At 40.8% G+C, this 20,179-nt stretch overlaps 1 protein-coding gene across 4 annotated transcripts in view; it reads right to left on the bottom strand.

The window, feature by feature from the left end:
• Positions 1-5,971: 5,971 nt before the first annotated feature.
• Positions 5,972-20,179, bottom strand: part of LOC149842034 (hydroxyproline O-galactosyltransferase HPGT3-like) — a 28,602-nt gene continuing 14,394 nt past the window's right edge. The window contains exons 7-12 of one of the 4 annotated variants that reach the window (XR_016430750.1): positions 19,550-19,673; positions 19,357-19,444; positions 13,896-13,950; positions 13,648-13,719; positions 12,538-12,650; positions 5,972-6,263 (exon numbers count right to left, since the gene is read on the bottom strand). Coding sequence is in view for 3 of the 4 variants with exons in the window: in XM_089998851.1 (XP_089854977.1) it covers positions 6,241-6,263; positions 12,538-12,650; positions 13,648-13,719; positions 13,900-13,950; positions 19,357-19,444; positions 19,550-19,673 (471 nt within the window). In the remaining variant the exon portion in view is untranslated. The remainder of the gene's footprint in view (positions 6,264-12,537; positions 12,651-13,647; positions 13,720-13,895; positions 13,951-19,356; positions 19,445-19,549; positions 19,674-20,179) is intronic. The other 3 variants (XM_089998851.1, XM_089998852.1, XM_089998853.1) reach the window with 3 other exon arrangements.

Below are 20,179 nucleotides of genomic sequence, written 5' to 3'. Positions count from 1 at the left end.
TGGGCTCAGCCTATTGTTCAGTATGCCATATCTTGGTAGGACTGCTTGAAGACATCCATATACTCTTTGAGGAAAGTTACCAGTTATCTTGCTCTTTTGAAGTGAAGTTCCAAAAGTCTTAAGCATCTTGCTATTCATGAGCAAACCTAACTTAACTTGGCAGGTCCTCCCAAGTCCCAACAATATCCACAGGGAATGCAATTTTCTAGCTTCTCCAATGCCCTCTTTTGTGAGGGCTCAGTAGGGTCACGCTCATCCACAGCCTCTTGTTGAGCCATCCTCTTTTCAACAACCCCCATAACTGATGCATTGAATTCCCCAACCAATTTCCCTTCCATTTCCCCCTTCATTCTTCTCCTCATCTTAATTATAATTAATACCCTCCTGTTCCACTTCGTGCTAAGGGTTATGTGCATGATATGCATTAGATATGTGAATTTGTGTAGAACATTAACTTTTTTAAGGCTCTAGAGGTTGAACATGAAAATCTAAGAAAGAAGGGGTGTGCCTAGGTATTAGTCAAAAGAGCACCTATGTATTATATGAATTTTTTGTACTTTTTGTTGGGGTTTGGCTCAAAACTGTCCTAAGTTTCCTACACATTTCCTTATTTACTTAAAGTTTATGTGTTTCTAGCCTTTCGGGCCAACATTGAAGGTTGTGAGAACCTCTCTTGTTTTTTTTATATAGGAGGTGTTGGAGAGTGACTTGTATAAAAGGTGGGTGATATTAGCAATGTCACCCACCAACCACAACTACTAACCTTTGCCTCCTTATGTTCAAGTGTGATTCAAGGAGATGGGTGTTAGTGGCTATGATTGGTGGGTGACGTTGTTAATGTCACCCATCATTTTATATGATCCACATTCACTGTGTTGCCTTAGAGGGCAAGGCCTTTTTGGATCTTGGGTTTTTTCAATAAGTTTGGATATTAAACTTTGGATTTGAATTTAGATTTGGTTTCAGTTCAGTTAATCTCATCATTGACCTACCTTTTTAGTATTTGGGACCGATTTAATTTTCAAGTCTAAAATCAACCTTTGAGCAACCCATTAATAGACTTGTATGAGACTTTTTTAACACAACCTTATATCACCTTGGATTTTTTTGTACCTTGGACCATATCCATTTGGTCCTTGCATGAGCATTTATAGTCAAACAGTCATTGTGGCGCTCTTCTCCTTTGATCGTGACTTCTAACTTGCATCTAGAAGGTCTTAACTACAAGAGGGTAATTTTTTACCTTATGCCCTTCTAATCCTTTTTCAGTGCTCTCTTTGGGCTAGCCATTTAGGCCATTATGGCTAGCCGTTTGACCAACCCAGGCTCATAATGGTTAGCCGTTTGGGCCCCTTTTAAGGACTTTATGAGGGTTGGGCTTATATAAACCCCAACCCTCTCCCTTTCTTCTCACCAATCAAGCTCTCTCCTCCTCTCTCGAGCTTCTCTCTCTATTGAAGTGAGATTCCTAGCTCTCTCTCTCCTACTCTCTTTCCTTTGTGATAAGTCTAGACCTTGGCTTAGACAAGGCTTTGCCCAGGTGAAACCTAGGGTCCCTACTCAAGTTGAACCTAGGATCCATACCTGAATACGTACTCAGCATCCTACCTAATATGAACTCAAGATCCATACCAAATTTGAGCCTAGGATCTAACTCATAGCCAAGCTTAGAACAACCTAACTTAGGAAAGAGGCTTTTCAAGGTGGTCTATGTCGAGGTTAATCGGTCTCACCAAGTACAGGGCATAGTCCAATCTTCATGAGAAGATGAAAGCTCGGTTGTATTCTGAAAGCATAGTTGCAAAAGTATTGCATTGAGGATTTGATAAGTGGGACAACTATTTCTTGAAAGATAGCACATGTAATGCATGCCTCTTTGCACATCTGGTTTAAGCTTGGATGCCTGACCCACTGAATGAAATAATTTTTCAATATTTTTTTAAAGTACTTCAGTTTATATATACATATATATATATATATATATATATATATATATATATATATATATATATATATATATATATATTAAGTACTTCACTTTCTTTGCACTCAAGCAATTGAACTCTAGGGGGAAAATTATGGGCTTTCTTGACCTTTTAAATGTTATTCTTTATTTTCTCTTTTTCCTAATGCTTTGATCTGGTCTTCTACGGAGAACGGAGAGGGGGAAGGGGTTGAAGAAGTCTTTTGTATGGACCACCCAGTATGATCTGTGATTCACTGAAAGGCAACTGAATTATGAGCCACTGAATATCAATTACACATCAATCACTTCAAACCAAGACCGTAGTCATTGTGACACAAGATCGGCGACCTACTCAGCAAAGCAAAAGAGTTAAGTTGAAAGAAATTGGTTAATCATGTAGGGTTAAACTACAGAGCATATTTTGCTTATAAACATTATAAAGAATGGTCAGGCACATCAATCCATGTTTTGTGTGGCTGGTTGCATTACCTTGCAAAACACTTCGCATTCACTAGAGGCATATTTAACATCTTCAAGCAAAGCCCTTTGGTTGTAATCGCATTGCCTTTCATCTAAATGCACACAACTTTGAAAAGCTTTAAAATTATAATTCTTTATTAAGGAAACATGATTCTTTGTTGAAGCCATCAATGAAAATTACTAGCGGGGCACCAGGATTCTACACTTGGGGTGGGAGCATTATTGCTTCAATTTGGGTTGGATTATTTCTGGTTCAAGTCTGAGTCTATCTCTAATATCGTTCAAAATAATTTTACCCCAACAAAAATCTACTTAATTACCTGGGAGGAGAGAGAGAGGGGGGGGGGGGGGGGGGAGGTGTAAAACTTATTAAGTAGTGTTGAAAAAGAAATAGCTTGGAACATTTTGTTGGGGTTTTGTCTCAAAACTATGTAGCCTACTCTGTCTCACATTTACTTAGTTAAGGAGTTTTATTGAACATTTCAAAAGTAGTCCCACGTTGAAGAATCTAAAGAACTTCACATGCTTTAAATAGTGTAGAGTTGCAATGGAAACATATCAATTGAACTTCGAATTTTGGTCTTTAGAGTTGTCGGGCTCAGCCTTGGTTTGGTTTGATCATGGTCATTTTTAAACTTTGATCATTCTTTTTTTGTTCTTGAGATAGTTTTATCCCCAAGACCAAGATTGGCCCTCTAGCTTTTGACTGACCCATTTAAGAGCATTGACCAACCATTTGGATCGAAGACCCAATCAACTTAGTTGTTGCAGCATCCTTGACCTGATCTAACGGGCATGCATGTAACCATTTATTACCCAATGTCCCTTAGCTGCCCATGCTTTGCTGACTACGCTCCAGATTCTGAACATTTTTTGCCTGGATAGTCATTCCAAACCCTTACTTGGTCCTTTTCGTATATTTACCATGCTTAGCCAGTATGTCTGTTTTGACTAGCTGTTTAGGCCTTTATGACTGGCAGTTTGGCCAGCCCGGGCCTTTGATTACTAATTGTTGGGGATGGACCTATATATACCGCAGTCCTCTCTCATTTCTATCGTCTTTGTGTTTTTCTTATTTCTCACTCTAATGAGTTTAGAACTTAACTTAGTCAAGACTCTACTTAAGTTAAGCCCAAGGTCTCTACCTAAGTTCAGCTTAGGGTCTACCTAAATTAGTCAAAAGGCTATTCAAGGTGATTTGTATCGAGTTTTTTGGTCTCACACAATGCAAGGCGTGAGCCGACCTTCCCAAGTAAACAAAAGCTCAGTTGTATCTTGTTAGCAAAATTGCATGAATACTCATTACATCAAGGACTTATCCTAAGTGAAATAACTATTGCTTAAAAGATATCATGTCTAACTTGTTTCTCTTAACGCACTTGGTTCAAGCTTAGTTGGCATAAATATTGAGTGAATTTTTTCAATAATTTTCAAGCGAAAGATCTGCATAATTGCAATTGTGAATATTGGCAACCAAAGTCACCTAAGTTGTCTCATTGGATGACACTAATTTCAAAAGTTGATAGTATAAGGTTTGCATTTTTCTCATAATTGAGGTATGTACTCAGGGATACATATCCAAAAGAACGGGAGAATGATGCCATCGTTGAAAATAAAAAAAGAAGAAAGTGAAAGAAAGATGACTTCGTACATCACGACCACATCCTGAATGTTCTTTCGGACACCTTGTTCAACCTATACTCAAAGTTGGTATAGCTAAGAAGCTATGACAAGCATTCAAAAGCAAATACAAGATGGAGGATGAGAGAAATCATAAATTTTTGGTTAATAAGTTTATGAATTTTAAATTTTTTTATCACTACCACTTCAAGTCTATAAGATGTAAATTCTGACAAATCAGATTAAGTTAATCTGAGAGTATGCATCTTGATGAATCATTCAAAGCAGCTACAATTATTGGTAGATTATCACCATCTTAAAAAGATTATAGAAATAAATTGAAATATAAAATTGAAAAGTTTACCTTAGACTAACTTATTCAATATCTTATCATTTAACTGACATCATCAATGTAACTGAAAAGAAACTTGCATTTTCATAATTTCATATCACGACTAGAATCTATGTCGCAAGGACAGACACATCCACTTTTGTGAAATTCTTCGCTGAGAGTAGTATAAATGAGGATATGATGAATTGATCCATGTCACAAGACTAGAATCAAAGCACATGCATGTGCACCCACACACACACGCACGCATAACCCATGATCCTAGAAGCAGCCTACAAATGGTGGAACTAGAATAGTAGAATGGTCATTGTAGGTACAAATATGAGATATCATTATATACTTTTGTTAGAATGGAATTAGTGTATATGGTATGCGCATTATAATCTATATTATTAGATAAATTATGATCACCTTTTAAATGATGAATTTCCTTATCAAACTACTCGATCAAATGCATATTAAGTATTACTAAGAACAGAGGCCCCATCAACTTTTGAGATTCAAAATTTAGTTGTGGTACCGACTTTCGTTCTATTTTGAATATTATTGAAAAGAACAATTATCCATTCTCTTTGAAAAGTCTTCGAGGTGAGATCTTTTCCTACAAGCATTGCCTTGACCCGAAGAGTCGTGTTGGGAAAGACCCACTTTATTCTGTCCATATCGGAAAAGCATTATAAAGACCCACCTCAGTTTGACTAAATAATCCCATCTTTCTTTTATTATGAATACGATGTTTAATACCTCCATACCTCTTTTAATATAAGCCACAATAGTTGTTAAATTCAACATCATCTGCACTTTTCTTTTTCATATTCATTCCAAGTTTGCATTTTTGCAGTTACAAAGTGATTTCTCATGACATTTGTATTCTGGACAAAAGCCGCCTGGTGGGTCCAGGCAGCTTTGTTCAGCGATTCAAATGCCCCCCAATGAGACATTTGTTTCAGCACCTTTCATATGTTTGAAAGGGAGGCTATTTCCCACCAGGGACGGGGAAGTGGCTGTAGGGCCCATCCCATGTAAACGGGATCCCCCCATTTTCGTATGAAAATGGGATCTTACCCCCCACGTGGAGCCTGTTTACTGCAAAACTGGCTTCCAGGACTGCACATAACAAACGAACCCCAAAACTTCTTCATAAATTAACTGCAAGGTGGGATGGCGACCATAGTTGGTTGGTACAATGTTGATTAGGCTTTGAGGTCCTTCACTTGCATACTAAATATTATCCCGATGTTATATCTTGGTTATGCCCCGTTTCTAAATTTATTTTGATGTGGTGAACAAGAGACACTGCTTTTGTAAGCAAAACTAAACAGGAAAATTTACTGTAAAATATGGTGGACAATCATGTGTATCAGTTTCTAACAAAATATCTTCCCACTCGTAATGCTCAAACTTGCAATCAATCGATGCTTACTACTTTCCAACTAAACCTTTATTCCCAGTGTATGATATGAATTCCAACTTTTATGCTACTTTGTTTTCGGTAAATAAGCCTTGTAATAATGAATCAATAACAAGACAAGAAGACAAGAAACTAAAACTGCTAGGCAAATTGTATATCGTTTTCATTAATTGAATCTGTTAAACAAAAAGCAGTAACCGCTACATGAATTGTATGTAATGGTTTTCACTTTCACATGTTCGACAGAATATTATACATGCTCCGTTATCAGGTCTTTCTGCTTTTTTCAATAAGTGAATCGGATTTCGGCAGCCAGCAAATGTACCGGCCTGTGTGAGCAATGTGAATATTCACAATAGTAGTGCAGTGGATGAACTCATAAGACTCAAAAAGAGGCCCATCAACACGCCTTTAAACCAATGAGCATATCTTGTCTGCAGCACAAACCATAAAACCAGTCATAATTATAAACCTTTTTCTTATTACTTGGTAAGAGAATAGAATCTCAAACCTATGGATTGTCATAATTTTAAAGGTGGATCAGGACCAGCATCCACCACCGAGCAAGAATAATTGTCCACTGAGAGAGAAAGAGCCGAAACCGGATTTCAACATAGCCACAGAAAGGGCAGGAGCAAACAAACGAAAAAACAAGCGGCTCACACAGGAGCCGCAAAACCAATAAGGTCTGGAGGGAGCGGAGTGACAACAGGAGGAGACGTTAGAACGGGAAGATGAATACGCAGAATCGCGTAAACGTCCACTAATTTTTTTTGCGCAAGATGATTAATGTCGACCGGAGATTCCTGAAAAAGGGCATTGTTGCGCGCCATTCAAACGAACCACTAAATGGCAAACAACCACGACCTCCAGATTAACTCACTGCTTACTGTGCTGAAGGCAAACCCAAGATGAGGTCTAACGCAAAGGATTCCTCCATAACCAGGACCTCCGGGTGTCTCCAAGTCCTACGAAAGATCTCCACAAAGGTAAGGCAAGACCAAAAGAGGTGGAACGAGGATTCTTCAATAGCATGACAAAACACACATCAGCTCGGAAGCTGGAAGCCCCACCTCTTTAAGGTAGAGTGAGTTTGGACCTTATCGTGAAAGATTAACTAAGCCGGGACCCGAGAACGGGGTGAAGGGCCCTTCGCCCAGAGCGCAGATTCGAGCAACCCGGCAGCCCCCGGGAGAAGCAACGATTCAGGAACCTCCCGACAGGAGCAATAGCCCATGCACCCAGTTACCAATATCGGCTTGATCATCAAAATTGTCGCTGAAGAAAGCTAAAGCTGACAACCATGACTCACGCAAATGGGAAAACGCTCCACGCCGCGAGCAGAGGAAAACCGGAAGGAAAGCAGGAAGCCCATACTTAGAGAGAAGAAAAATAGTGCAAGGATTACCCGATTAATGAGCAAGCCAGCATTGCTTAGAGACCAGGGCAATACTCCTAAGTCTAGGCGCAGGAACACCTAAACCGGTCATAGAACGCGGCAAGACCACCGAACGCCAGCCAACCAGGTGGCGCTTACCCTTGAGATGACACCCAGACCAAAAGAAGCCTGCCAGCAGACGTGTCAGCTGCTTTTCCACATCCACATGCATCAGAAACATGGACATGAAGAATTCCGGAATGGTCGAGAGAATGTGCTTCACTAAAGTTATGCGGCTAGCGTACGAGAGATAAGAAGCTTGTCACGAAAGTAATTTGCGCTTAACTTTAAGAAGCGTCGGAGCCCAGGCCACAAAGGAAAGGCGCTTAACTTGTAACGGCAAACCCAAGTACAACATCGGCAGCTCAGATATAACACATTTAAAAATCTTCATCCCAGCAGCTAACATAGAGGGTTGGACGTGGAACATAGAAAGGGAACACTTTTGCTCATTGAGAGAAAGGCCGAAAAGAGAGAAATTTGAAGAATAAGCTTGAATTGAAGCATCTGATGAACACTAGCGCGGCCGAAAATAATCATATCATCAGCATAAATAAGAGCATGAGCGTGGAAGTCCTGGACCGGTAAGGGGTCAATGAAAATGCAGGCAGCGGCCCGCTTAAGCAGCACAACAAAACCCTCGACGACCGCATTAAACAATAAAGGCAAAAAAGGGCAACCTTGATGCAGACTCCGCTCCAGCTTGAACTGTTCCCCGAAAGTGCCATTGATATTCAACATAGCCTGAGAATTCGAGACTAGTTCCCTAACCCAACCATAGAACCGACGACCAAACCCGAAGTTCGATAACATTTGAAATAAGAAGGGCCATTACACATAATCAAAAGCCTTATGAAAATCTAATTTAAGAACGAAAGAAGGCTGACCACAAAGATGCAAAGAGTGCACAACCTCGGTTGCCATGATAAAAGAATGATGAACCTTCTTATTATGGATGAAGGCGAACTGAGAGTCGGAGAAGATCTGCTGAGCCACCGATTTCAACCTGTTTGCCAAAACCTTGGCAATCATACGGTAAAGAGCACTCATCACCGAGATCGAGCGAAACCGAGAGATATCCGAAGCGTCGACGTCTTTAGGAATAAGCAAAATAATGGCTAAATAAAAAAGGTAGGGCAGCCTGAAATTGCGATAAAACTCATCGAAGAGGCTAACCATGTCTGGTTTGACAGAATCCCAAAAAATCCTGAAAAAGTCAACATGGAACACATCAAAGTCGGGCGCTTTCCAACCAAACAGATCCTTGATAGCACGAAGGATCTCAACATCTGAGAATCTTCTTTGTAAAGCACAAGCTTGGTCATGGGAAATCGCTTGTATCATGACAGACCCAATATTTTCCTCTGCAACCACTGAAGAGGCATAAATAGACTTGAAATAGCGCGTGACGGCCTAGTTGACAAGTTGATCAGAGAAAGATATGTTCTCAATAGAGATAGAAGGGATGGCCTTCCTCCCATGGCGATGGGACACATAGGAGTGAAAAAATTTAGTGTTGCCATCACCGACTTTGAGTCACTTCACCCTGGATCGCTGCTTACAATGGATTTCATCCCTGACTCTCCAGTTATTCAACAATATAGATAGCTCAATGGACCTGCCCTGGAAACTCAAAAGTTGAGGTTCAGAAAAAGCGTCAGGAAAAGACATAGACTGGTACAATTTAGAAAGTTCACGCTCCCAGGCATCCAAACGCTGAAATTTCACAAAGTTGCAATTCTGGATCCAGGCCCTGATATCTTTAGCAAGACGCGAAAGCTTGCTAATAACCCGAAGAGCAACCTAGTGCTCGACAGAAGGTTTAGACCAAGAGGCCGAAATAACCGAATTGAAATCCGACTCCTGAAGCCACCATTGCTAAAAAACAAAGTGTCTGATGAAGGAGAAGTCATCCCCCCAAAGAGTGATGAGCTGACCAAGGTCAGAGATAGAGGGCGCAAGCAAAACACATTTAACGTCAGGGATGAGGTCCAACAAAGAAGGGGTGACAAATACTCTGTCCAGAACCCGACAGCACGAGCGCGATCGCCTATTCGACCAAGAGAAGCGCTCGCTGGTAAGAGGAAGAGGATAAAGGAGATACCGGCGAACAAAGTCTTGGAAGCCTCGAATAAAGAGATTAGGAAGGACGATAGAATTGGAATCATGAGGAAAAAGCAAACAATTACAATCGCCCATAAGAAGGTGGCACTGATCATTAGAAGTAACCACCCTATCAAGGTCATCCCAAAACACAGGTCTCCTGTTAGCGAGGTTAGGTCCATAAACCACGGACACCACTGCTCTCCAACCAGTCGATTGTAAGCTGAAGGCAATAGACAAAGAGTAGAGACCCACGTTCAGCTACGATAAATTTGAAGACTTTTTACCAAAGAAGAGAATACCACCGGCATGGTTGACCGCTGGCTTAAAGAAAAAATATGGATCCCACCAAATGGAAGAAGCGACCGCAAACGAGATGTCCCCCATTTTAGTTTCACAAATGGCAAACAGGTAAGGATTAGCCTGTTTAATCCAACTCACCAAAAACAAGTGCTTGGGGCAGAATTGAGGCCCCTAATATTCAAACAAACGAGCTTCATGACACAAAATCTGAAAAGACCTGTGGATGCCGCAACCTGGGCGATCTACGAGGAGACCAACCAGGAGAAACCGAATATAGAAAGATAGTCCTCCTCCATCTATGGTTACCAATGGGGGAACATTGAACATTCCTGACGGGAAAGTCATCCTGCGAAGAACCGAACGAAACAAAAAGGGGGGCAAAAGATATCTTCGAAAATAGAATGGAGACCAGAAATAGTCGAATCCATGACAGCCGATAGAGCTAGCAACTGAGATGCTGATAGAGAGATATCCAGCAGTCGAGCAGTGTCGCCGATCTCAATACCCAGGAGGTGCGGACCGGGATGAAGATGGAGCAGAGAGGAAGGCAAGTGGGTCGACACACACCCCGACAGACCTCCGTCGGGGCCAATGATAGGAGAAAAAACTGGACACGAGGAATATGAGATAACCTTCGGGGCACGAGGGAAAAAGGGGCAAGGATGAGGAATCGAGAAGCCAATCACCATGCTGTTACTAGCCTGGTTGGAAATAGCATGAGTCACCATAATATGGATAACAGGGTAAGCAGAATTTCGGAATGAAAAGAGAATGAAGGAAGCGATTGAACTAAGGCCACCATGAGCAAGATTGTCCACCCGCGCCATCGAGCAGCAGCTGGAAAGGGAGAAGGTCAAAGAAAACGTTGGGTCCCAAAGATGCGAAGAAATGACCGACTAACATGGAGAATGGAAAAGAGAGCATGCCTTGGCATGAGACTGCGAGCCCAAACCTGGTAGCACGAGCTACGAAGGAGAAAGCAGAAGCACCACAAGCCCACCTCGAGCAAGCAAACCTGAAGGTGTCACCAACGAGACTTGGGAAGGCGCGCAAGAATAAGCAGACTGAAGGCCCTGCCCAGGAGGAGAAAAAAGCTCCAGGTCCCGAGAAGAGAAATCATTGAAAGGGACAGAGTGCATGGGTCCTTCCCCATGCAGAACGGCCGACGTCCTGGAGATGGATGAAAAAGGTGTCAGGTCCCAAGAAGAAGACAAATTGACCGTATGAGCTGCAACAGAAAAATCAATGCAGGCCTGGGCATAGGCATGCGAGCCCATACCAGGCAGCACGAGCGACGACACTGAATGATGAAGGTCTGATTCCCCACTGCATTCAAGCATACCTGAAGGAGCCGCCAAAGAGACTCGGAAAAGAGCGTCAGGAAAACCAGACCCGCACAGAACAACCGACGGTTGGGAGACATGCGCATCGAGCTGGGTCAGAACGAGGATATCCTTCACCGGAGAAGAGACAGGGGAAGTCGGAGACAACGACTGAGAAACCTTAGCACTGGGCGGCGGCCGGACCGGGACCCAGATAGACCCAATCTTGACCGCGAGGAAGGAATTCGTCGGCTACTGAAGATCACCGATTTGCACCCACAGTGAGAAAGATAGATGTCTGATTGGCCGAGGATTACTTCGGTGAGCATGAAAATGCCCCAACCCAGCATGGGCTTGGGATGGAAGAGACGGACCCACCAAGAGCGAAGGAGAAAAGGCAGAACGTTTGTGCATCCAAACCGGGTGACGTCGAGAGAAAAAGGAGGCATCGAACTTGTGACAGTGAAGGCGCTTATGAAAATTCAGGAAGAAACAAGCAGCACACCACCAATCCCCCGGCCTAGCAAGGCTTAACTGAGATCTAGAGCGAAAGGCATGAAAGGAACGTTGCCAGGAAGAGGGAACCTGCTGCCACGACTTATCTGCCGCCCAAACCGATGGCACACGAAAGAAGAATAGTGGAACCAGCATTGCCTGAGCAAAGCACGCGACGAGAGGCTCCAGCCTTACTCCACGCAGGAAATGTTGAACATCCGAGATGAGAAGCGAGCCCACGGCAAGGCAGGAGCGCAGCGACGCCAAAAGCAAAGAGAAAAACCTATATTTGAGCCTGAAAGGGAGGACAACGTCAATACCCCACCGACGGAGAGCAAAGGCAGCCCCCAATCATTGATAGCAACCTGGATGAAATGGAGGGCTTGCTGGTTCGAGCCCAACAAGCGAGGCCCCAAAAACGGGTCGTCGGGGCATATATATATATATATATATATAGAGAGAGAGAGAGAGGTGTTGCGGAATGGAGGTGGAGGGATCGTCGAAGAAGATCGTGATTCAGGAAGAGATGGTGGAGGCCAGGGTAGTACAAAGTGGTGATGGAGAGGGTCATACAGATGCAAAATTCTAGTCATGAAACAATGTCTTCAGCCTAAGAAGCTTCGGTAACTGATCTGAACTACCAACTAAAGGGGCATTTTCACCATTCCAAAACCTGTTCTCTCCGGAACTTGAAGCCATGACTCTCGATCTCCGTAGCAGAAATAAGATGAGGTCCTCTGGCGGCTTCGCGGTAGAATGCCCCGAGCGCTCCTCCCTGTGTGTTGAACCAAACCAGCTCTCCTGCCTTGCTCTGCCTCCTGAGTTGCAGAGATTTGGGCTGGTGAGAGAGGGAGAAAGAGTGTTGATCTGGCCCTGCTCTTCTCGTTGTTGGGGAGATGGAGGGCGACGATGTGCTTTGCTGCGGGAGAAGAGAGGGAGATGTTGCTCTACTCTGAGGAGGAGGTCGTCCGACCATCTCCGTCGATCAGAGAGAGAGAGAAAGAGAGAGAGAGAGAGAGAGAGAGAGAGAGAGAGAGAGAGAGAGACCTTGTGATGAACTGCTGCAGCAGAGATGAGTATCGTCAACAAAATTTGCTGTCAGGCCCATCATCCATGAGCCTACTGAAATATCCTCATGAGCATACATCAGCAATGAAGCACTGCCAAGATAAATTAAATAGAACTGGTTAGTTACAGCAAGGAAAAACTGTGTTGCAGACCGGCATCAACCCACAAATATTATAGTTCCATAATTGCAAAGCACAAAGCTGTTTTACGAAGTTGTTTGGTCAAGAACAAGTTAAAGCTATTTTATGAGGTTTGGCCAAGAACAAGTATTGATGCAACGTGAAATTCTACTCAGACAGCTGTTTTATGAGTCAACTGAACACGGATCTACTAGTATAATCTGTGTAGTGTGGCCTGTGATGCATAGTTGCCAGAGCAAGTGGGGCAAGAATTAATTAGAAAAACAAGTGGTGAGAAACAAGTGTACAGAAGATACAATGACACGTTTAAGAAGCACTGGAAGCAGAAACTAGGAAGCAGGTAGATACTGAAAGTGTCAGGAATCTGTGTTTTATCTAAATACATTTTTTTAGTTTTACCATGAAAATAAAAACTCATCCCAAGTTCAGGTTATTCTAGTAGAGGAATACAATTCAAATATCATGGAAGTTTGATCGCCATACAAGGGTTAGCCAGCTTCCATCTTTTTCTTTCGAAGCGCATAGGTTTCACATCTCTGATGTGTGTTTTTGATGCCCTAAGGCGCTTCTCACAACTAGCCATTTCTATTTCAAATTCATCCTACTACAAGAATATAAAAGAAAATATCATGTCACGACATGGTTTGAATAGTTTAAACAATTGCTTGAGAAAATGGACAATGATCGATAGAGAAAACCATACTTTTAGCTTTCAGCAAAATTATGTTAAGGTCTTGTTATGAAAAAATTGAGAAGTTATTTAAGACCTGTCATATACTTTGGTTCACTAATGATAGGCTAAATGACAAAAACATGCTTTATTATCATATTATAATTTTCTCTACACCTCCAAAATTCATGTTATTTTCCACTAAATCATTTTTGATCAACATGCAAACTAAAACACAAGAAACTAAACATAGACAAGATTAAGAGCCGCAATACAGACCTGTTTATGTTGATATAACGGGCCAAATTTTTCGAGAGAAAATATACTGACCCAGAGGCATGACGAAAATACCTGCATTTAACAAATTATGCCACCAAATACAGCAAGATCAATAACAAATAGCTGCAATAAAGGACCAAAATCTATCTTGGAGAAGATATTACAAGAAAATGAAACATAAATATGAGACATTGCTAAAGATTAAATAACATTAAAGACGTTCAAAAGTTTAACTAGTAATCAGATACCCACGACTTCTCATCACCAAATTTCCACCAGTTAGGTTCATACCACGGTTTTCCCCTGTAGACCAAAAACAAACACAATGAAAAGCAGGAAAAAAAAGGCTAATCAACATAATGCCAATTATGAAACCATTACAAAGATTAACCATTTCAGAAGCTATGTTGCGTACATACTGGCAATGGATTCTCTATCAGACACTAGCACAGAATTTCTCTAGGTTCTTGAAAATAGGATTTCTTGAGACTATCCCGCTCCCTCCACCCGCACCCATGTGACATAGGCTGATATTTATTGCCATGACACGTGCATGCACACACAAATGCATTGTGCCTTCAGCTCAAGCACTACCTGTTAAGATATGCATGCAAGGGCATACCTGTAATTTTGTGTTATGTCACTTACTCATGGCACATTGTGATTATATTGTCACATTTATAAATTTTTTGTAATTACCCATTTAAAGGCTTTCCTAAATAAATGAAAGACCTAGAGCCCTCTCTCCTCTATAGCACTGACATTCACTATCTATTAACACATCAGGTGTAAAATGCTGTTGGGAAGTGTAAGCCCTAAAACTTCTTTGTTGAGATCAACCAATGAGATTGTGATCTATCAAGTTATGTAATTTTTACTCTTCCATGATTATTTTGCTTTTGCAGTAGACAGAGCAACCAACAGTTGTTTTTTAGTCTTCATGATATCAAAGAGCTCCCAATAAACGCACAAAAACCAGCAGTAGAGAGGCGATCTTTTGTCGATCCTCCAAAGTCTAAATCACAAAAGGCTCTAATATCTGTAGAGGATGAGGAAGAGAAAAACATCCCGAAATGCATAGTGCCCCTCACATATAGGATAATCCTACGCACAACAGCCAGATGCACTAATGTAGGTAAGCTCATGAACTGACTGAGTGCATGTACTGCATGAGTAATGTCTGGCCTAATGATGGTCATATATATCAAGCTGCCCACTAGCTTCCTATATACCACAAGATCCGCAAGTTTCTCATCATTTGAACTTCTCAGCTTGATATTTGTTTCCATAGGAGTGGAAACCTTTTTACAGTCATCTACCAACCTTGCTAGTTTGTGTGTTGTAACAAAAAGAGCCCTCTTCTAAAGTAAGCAACCTCAAGTCCCAAGAAATACTTCAAATATCCTAAGTGTTTCATCTCAAAGATACATGCTAGTTTGCTCTTGGTATCAATTATTTTCTGCACATTATCGCCTGTGATAATCATGTCATCTACATACAAGAGGAATATACACTTTTTGGGGCAGAAGAAGCCACAAACAAAGCAGGATCATGATGACTTTGCACAAACCCAAGTGATTTCCCTACAGTGCTGATCTTCTTAAACCAAACACGAGGTGCCTACTCGATCCCATACAGAGCTCGTCTCAACCTCCACACCTTGCCTCGAGAATCTAAATAACCAAGAAGTTCCATATACACTTTATCTTCCAAATCTTCATTCAAAAATGCATTTATTGACATCCAACTGCTAAAGACTCCATTGCTTTATTGCAGCCACAACAAGTAATGTTCTTATGGTAGTCATGCAAGCAACTGGAGTAAACGTTTCAGCAAAATCAATCCCGAATTGATGGCTATATCCCTTAGCTACAAATTTGGCTTGATAACTTTCAATAGACCGATCAGCATTAGTCTTGATCTTATAGACTCTTGTACACCCAACAACATTTTTCTCCGGTGAAAGTTCCACAAGATCCCAAGCATGCATCCTCTCCAGTGCACTCAGCTCCTCAGCCATAACATGTTACTACTCGTCTTTAAAGGAAGCCTCTGCATAAGAGTTAGGCTCGACATAGGAGAAGATTAGAGCTAAATAGGCACGATGCTAAGAAGAAAAAGAATCATAGAATACAAAACGAGTTGGGGGGGAGACACTCTAGAGAGGTGATACTGACTCTAATCTCATGTGCTCTGGATCAACTGGGGAAGAATCAAAATTAGCCTTTAGGTTCCCTATATCCTCTAACTCCATTTTATACAAGAAAGGTATTTCGACTATATTTTCCTGCTTCCTAACATAAGTCTGAGCAAATCCTTTACTCCTATCAATAAGTTCCACCCCTTTAACCTCCACACTCTTCTTGACTACTCCTTCAGGAAATGAAAACAAGAAAAGTCAACAACTTCCTTTCCTTCATGCTCTCCTTTATCAAAGTAAGGTGTGTCCTCATGAAAGATAACATGCCATGATACTCAAACCCTTCGCTCAATTGGGTCATAGCATTTATACCCTTTTTTCCATGAAAACCCCCAAGAAACAACACTTCACAGGTCTTGGTGAGAACATGTGGTACAGACCGACAACGAGTCGGTTCGCGACCAAGACACCAAAACGAAATTCTATTACAGAAGCAGTCAAAGTGAAATTTCAAGAATATGACAGTGACTGATGCTACTGGAATTCGCCTCAGTAAGTCACTGAATTTGATAAAATGATCAACAGAGAAAACGCAGACAACAGAAATGTCTTTCCAACGAATAAAAAATTATAATTTTTCGATATCGGGGTGCCAAGATATGATACGAATAACAGGTCTGACTGACGCACCAGAAATACAGTCAACCGAATGATTATACTCTCTATTCGGGTCTGTTTTCAGTGACTGTAAAGACAGAATTTGTCAGTGGACCGAACACGAGAAATATAGGGGAGTTCTTTAGCTTTTCAACGAATCTGAGCACGCACAAAACAGACCTATATCTAAGGAGATACACTCTAATTACTGAGACTGAGTCAGACGGGTCAGAATGCAGAAACACACAACAAACACAAACACACAAGTTTTTATTTCCGATTTTTAATTTTTGGACGATTAAAGTTCACACTGCATGAAAAATACACTTCTACCGAAACCCAACTCCGGTTAGACAATGCTCAACCCAAACATGAAATATATTCAACCACACATGATTTCAAGAAATAGCTTCACAAATCAGAATTCTTTCAAAGACAAACAGATTCCAAATATGGTGCAAACACAATCCAACTCTATCAATGAGATGACAGATTCAAGAAGCAATAATAACATCCACAACATAAGTTTAATAAAGCAACCAGGTTATAGCTAAACCAATGGAGACAAAAATTGGCTGGTTCAAGCCACAAACACGTTTCTTCAACTCCAATGGTCACAAGATAAGAAGTGCAGTCTAAAACTGCCACCAAGGAACACACGCAGCACTATGAGTCACAAACAGCAGCAACGATGCACTTCGAACAGCAATGGTGGACGCCCTTCACATAAAGCACGATGCAACGAGGATGGAGGGTGCCCTACTCAGCTGCTCCAAGATTGAATACTCTAAGTTCAGCTCAAAACACCAAAATTGCTCATTCTTTCTCCAAGTTTTTTCTCAAAACTTTTCCAAATTTTTCAAAGATGCAAAAAAAAAAAAACCCCCCACAATTTTCTGGAGCTCTTTTAAAGAGCGAAGAAAGTGGTTGTGGCTCCCATTGGTCCCTTGGAAGGCCACCTCCCAAGAGGCCAATAAAGGTCTTACTCTCCTCTTGGTTGGCCAATAGAGAGCCACCAAGAGTAAGAGGATAGTCCCCCTTGGGCGGCACCTCCAAGACGCCCAATGAGGATGAGCGGTGAGGTGGCTGGATTTGATTGAACCCTTAAGTGGCCACCTCACACCTTGGCCAATAGAAGGACCCCCTTATCCCACTAAATAACAGAAACAGTGGACTATAACTGATTAACATATTACATAAATACCCCCAAAGAATAAAGATATGTACACTTACACTAAAGGGAGGGTAGCACAAATAGCTAGTGATACACAGGATACTACTATATTAACTATTCAACAGAAACAGGCGGACCATTTGGAGGCAGAGAACAAAGTGTTTTTATTTTAAAGTGTTTTTATTTTGTGTTGGTTGAGGTGTATGGTGCAGCACTTGGCTCCCAACATTCCAAAATATTTCCAAGATCATATGTGACTTGGCGATGCTTACTCTCTGTACATGGAATAGTAGAAATCTGTCATATCTACGGTTGGCTATTTTTATGATAAGCATGTTAAATAAAATTATTAATTTTATCCTATAAAATCAGGAAATCTGACTCATGTAAAGCTTGTTTTTTCACAAGTAAACTATAACCCCCTTTGAAACCTCTCTAAGGTAAAACATGAGTATATTGGGAAGCTTGCAAAACTAGGGAAGAGGATAGAGAAGTTCATGAACTAAATACCATAAGAACCTCAAAGATAAAAAAACACCACTGAGTGAATTGAAAGTGAAGATGTCGACAAAAAATCATAGAAGATGCATGTGAACCTTTAACCAAGATGCATACTATCAACCTCCACATTCTCAAGAAAATGAAATTGGAGCAACCAGTGCACTGTGTTGACAATGATTCCCCAAGTCTTTTCATCTTTCTAACAAGATGCAACTTGCAAACTTTTTGCCCTTCGAGGCCATCACTCATCTTCATCTCCACTTCCATATAGCTTTTGCTGAAGTGTACCTCATAGAATGAGATGTTTATTGCAAAAATTTGTATTTACACATAAGTTTTCTGTTTTTCTTTTTTGTATTTCTCTGCCATTAAAGATTTAATCACCATTTAATTCAATATCATAAGGCATATACGTGGGACAAAGATAGATTAGTTAGATTCTGCTCACCAAAATTTCAAGTAGGTAAAGATTTCAACTATCCAACAGTGTGAACTTTGAATAAAATATCAAACTTCAGAAGTATTGGATGAAACTAAGGCTGTCAAACTAGGAAGCAGAAGCGGAAGCGGGAAACGATACGGGAAGCGAAAGCGAGAAGCAAGGCATTTTAAAATTTATAGGAAGCGGGAAGCGAAGTATGAAGTTGAAAGCAAAATATGAATAAAAAAATGAAGCAATATGGTAAGTTGGTAACTGAATATGAATCGAACAAGAAACAAATAAAAACTAAAATAAAATTGATTATTCTCATATTTCATGATTTTTCAGTAAAAGAGTTAAATTTTTGTTAAAATCTAACAATGATGGTTACCAAAAGTACATGAGAAGTGAGTGGAAGCGTGAGAGAAAATACATGAAAAACATGAAAAAAAACATGAGAAAGCATAGACCGTGCGTGTGGGAAGCATAACAAGAAGCGTGGGGGAATCGAGATTCCCATGAAGTTTTGGAAGTGAGGAGTATCACGCTTTCGAAGCGAGTTTCCTAGAAATGAGCTTCCCACCTACCTAAGAAGCTTCTAGTAACTCTGGATGAAACCCAGAAAAACATGAATATATTCTGCTTGAGAACAATAGGGAAGCAATAGTACAGCTGCAATTAGCATTACATGACAAAAAGAATAAGCCAAAAAAAATAGATCTAATACGAGCCTATGTAAAGGAAAAGAAGTTGGAATGATAAAGAAAACAAAAGGTTGGCATCAGAAGAATCATGCTTGGTTAAGAAGTGAATTACTCTTCGCTTATGACCTCCCCAGACTTCATGCATCCTACATAAGCCCTGTCCTGACCATGAAAACTTTGAAGAATCCCGATCAGTCCATCTGATGGAGAAAGGCAAGATATCTTAATGACTTACTCAAAAGGATGGACAAATCAAGAGTTGGAGGTAGTAAATTCTAATAGGTTAAATTACTGAAATACTTTACCAAGGTCAATATTGACATTGTCATCAAGCTTAACATAGAAATCAGCATCCCACATTTCAACTGCCGAACTAAAGAAGAATTTAGCTTTTTTAGGCAATTCTTCTTGAGCTTCCTCATGCCCTTCCTAAAGGAAAGAAGAGCAGTTGATCACTATAATCCAGGTTCCAGGAATGGCATTAAAGCATAAATCCAAAGATCACATAATAAATTTGATATAATATTTTGCATATAAAACATGAAGAAATAAGCATCTGAAGTCCACAATACGGAAACAAGTAGCCTCTACAAGTAAACAAATATTCACCTAACTAGCATTCAAGGATTAAGGGTAAGCATTGAATAAAGCACTGATAAATAGTGTGACAAGCAGATATCCCACATGAACAAATGGACAAGAGGGAGTTTTACTTCCATGATGAAAAAAGTAAGGAGACACTCAGTACCAACATCACTTTAAAAGAAATGAAACATTGCAATCTATATACAAAGAGAAATTGGAACCAATGTCTCAAGTATATAGAGCAAATGATGTGTTATGTTCGAACATGATAAAAGCACCTCTGGTATCAAATCATATGTTTACACAAATTTCATTTTCTCGTCAGTGGCATATGACTTTGATTTTGTGAT

Source organism: Nuphar pumila, chromosome 3 (assembly GCF_984573655.1).
Source record: "Nuphar pumila chromosome 3, dmNupPumi1.hap1.1, whole genome shotgun sequence".
NCBI lineage: Eukaryota > Viridiplantae > Streptophyta > Magnoliopsida > Nymphaeales > Nymphaeaceae > Nuphar > Nuphar pumila.
This window is presented reverse-complemented; position numbering and strand designations above follow the sequence as displayed.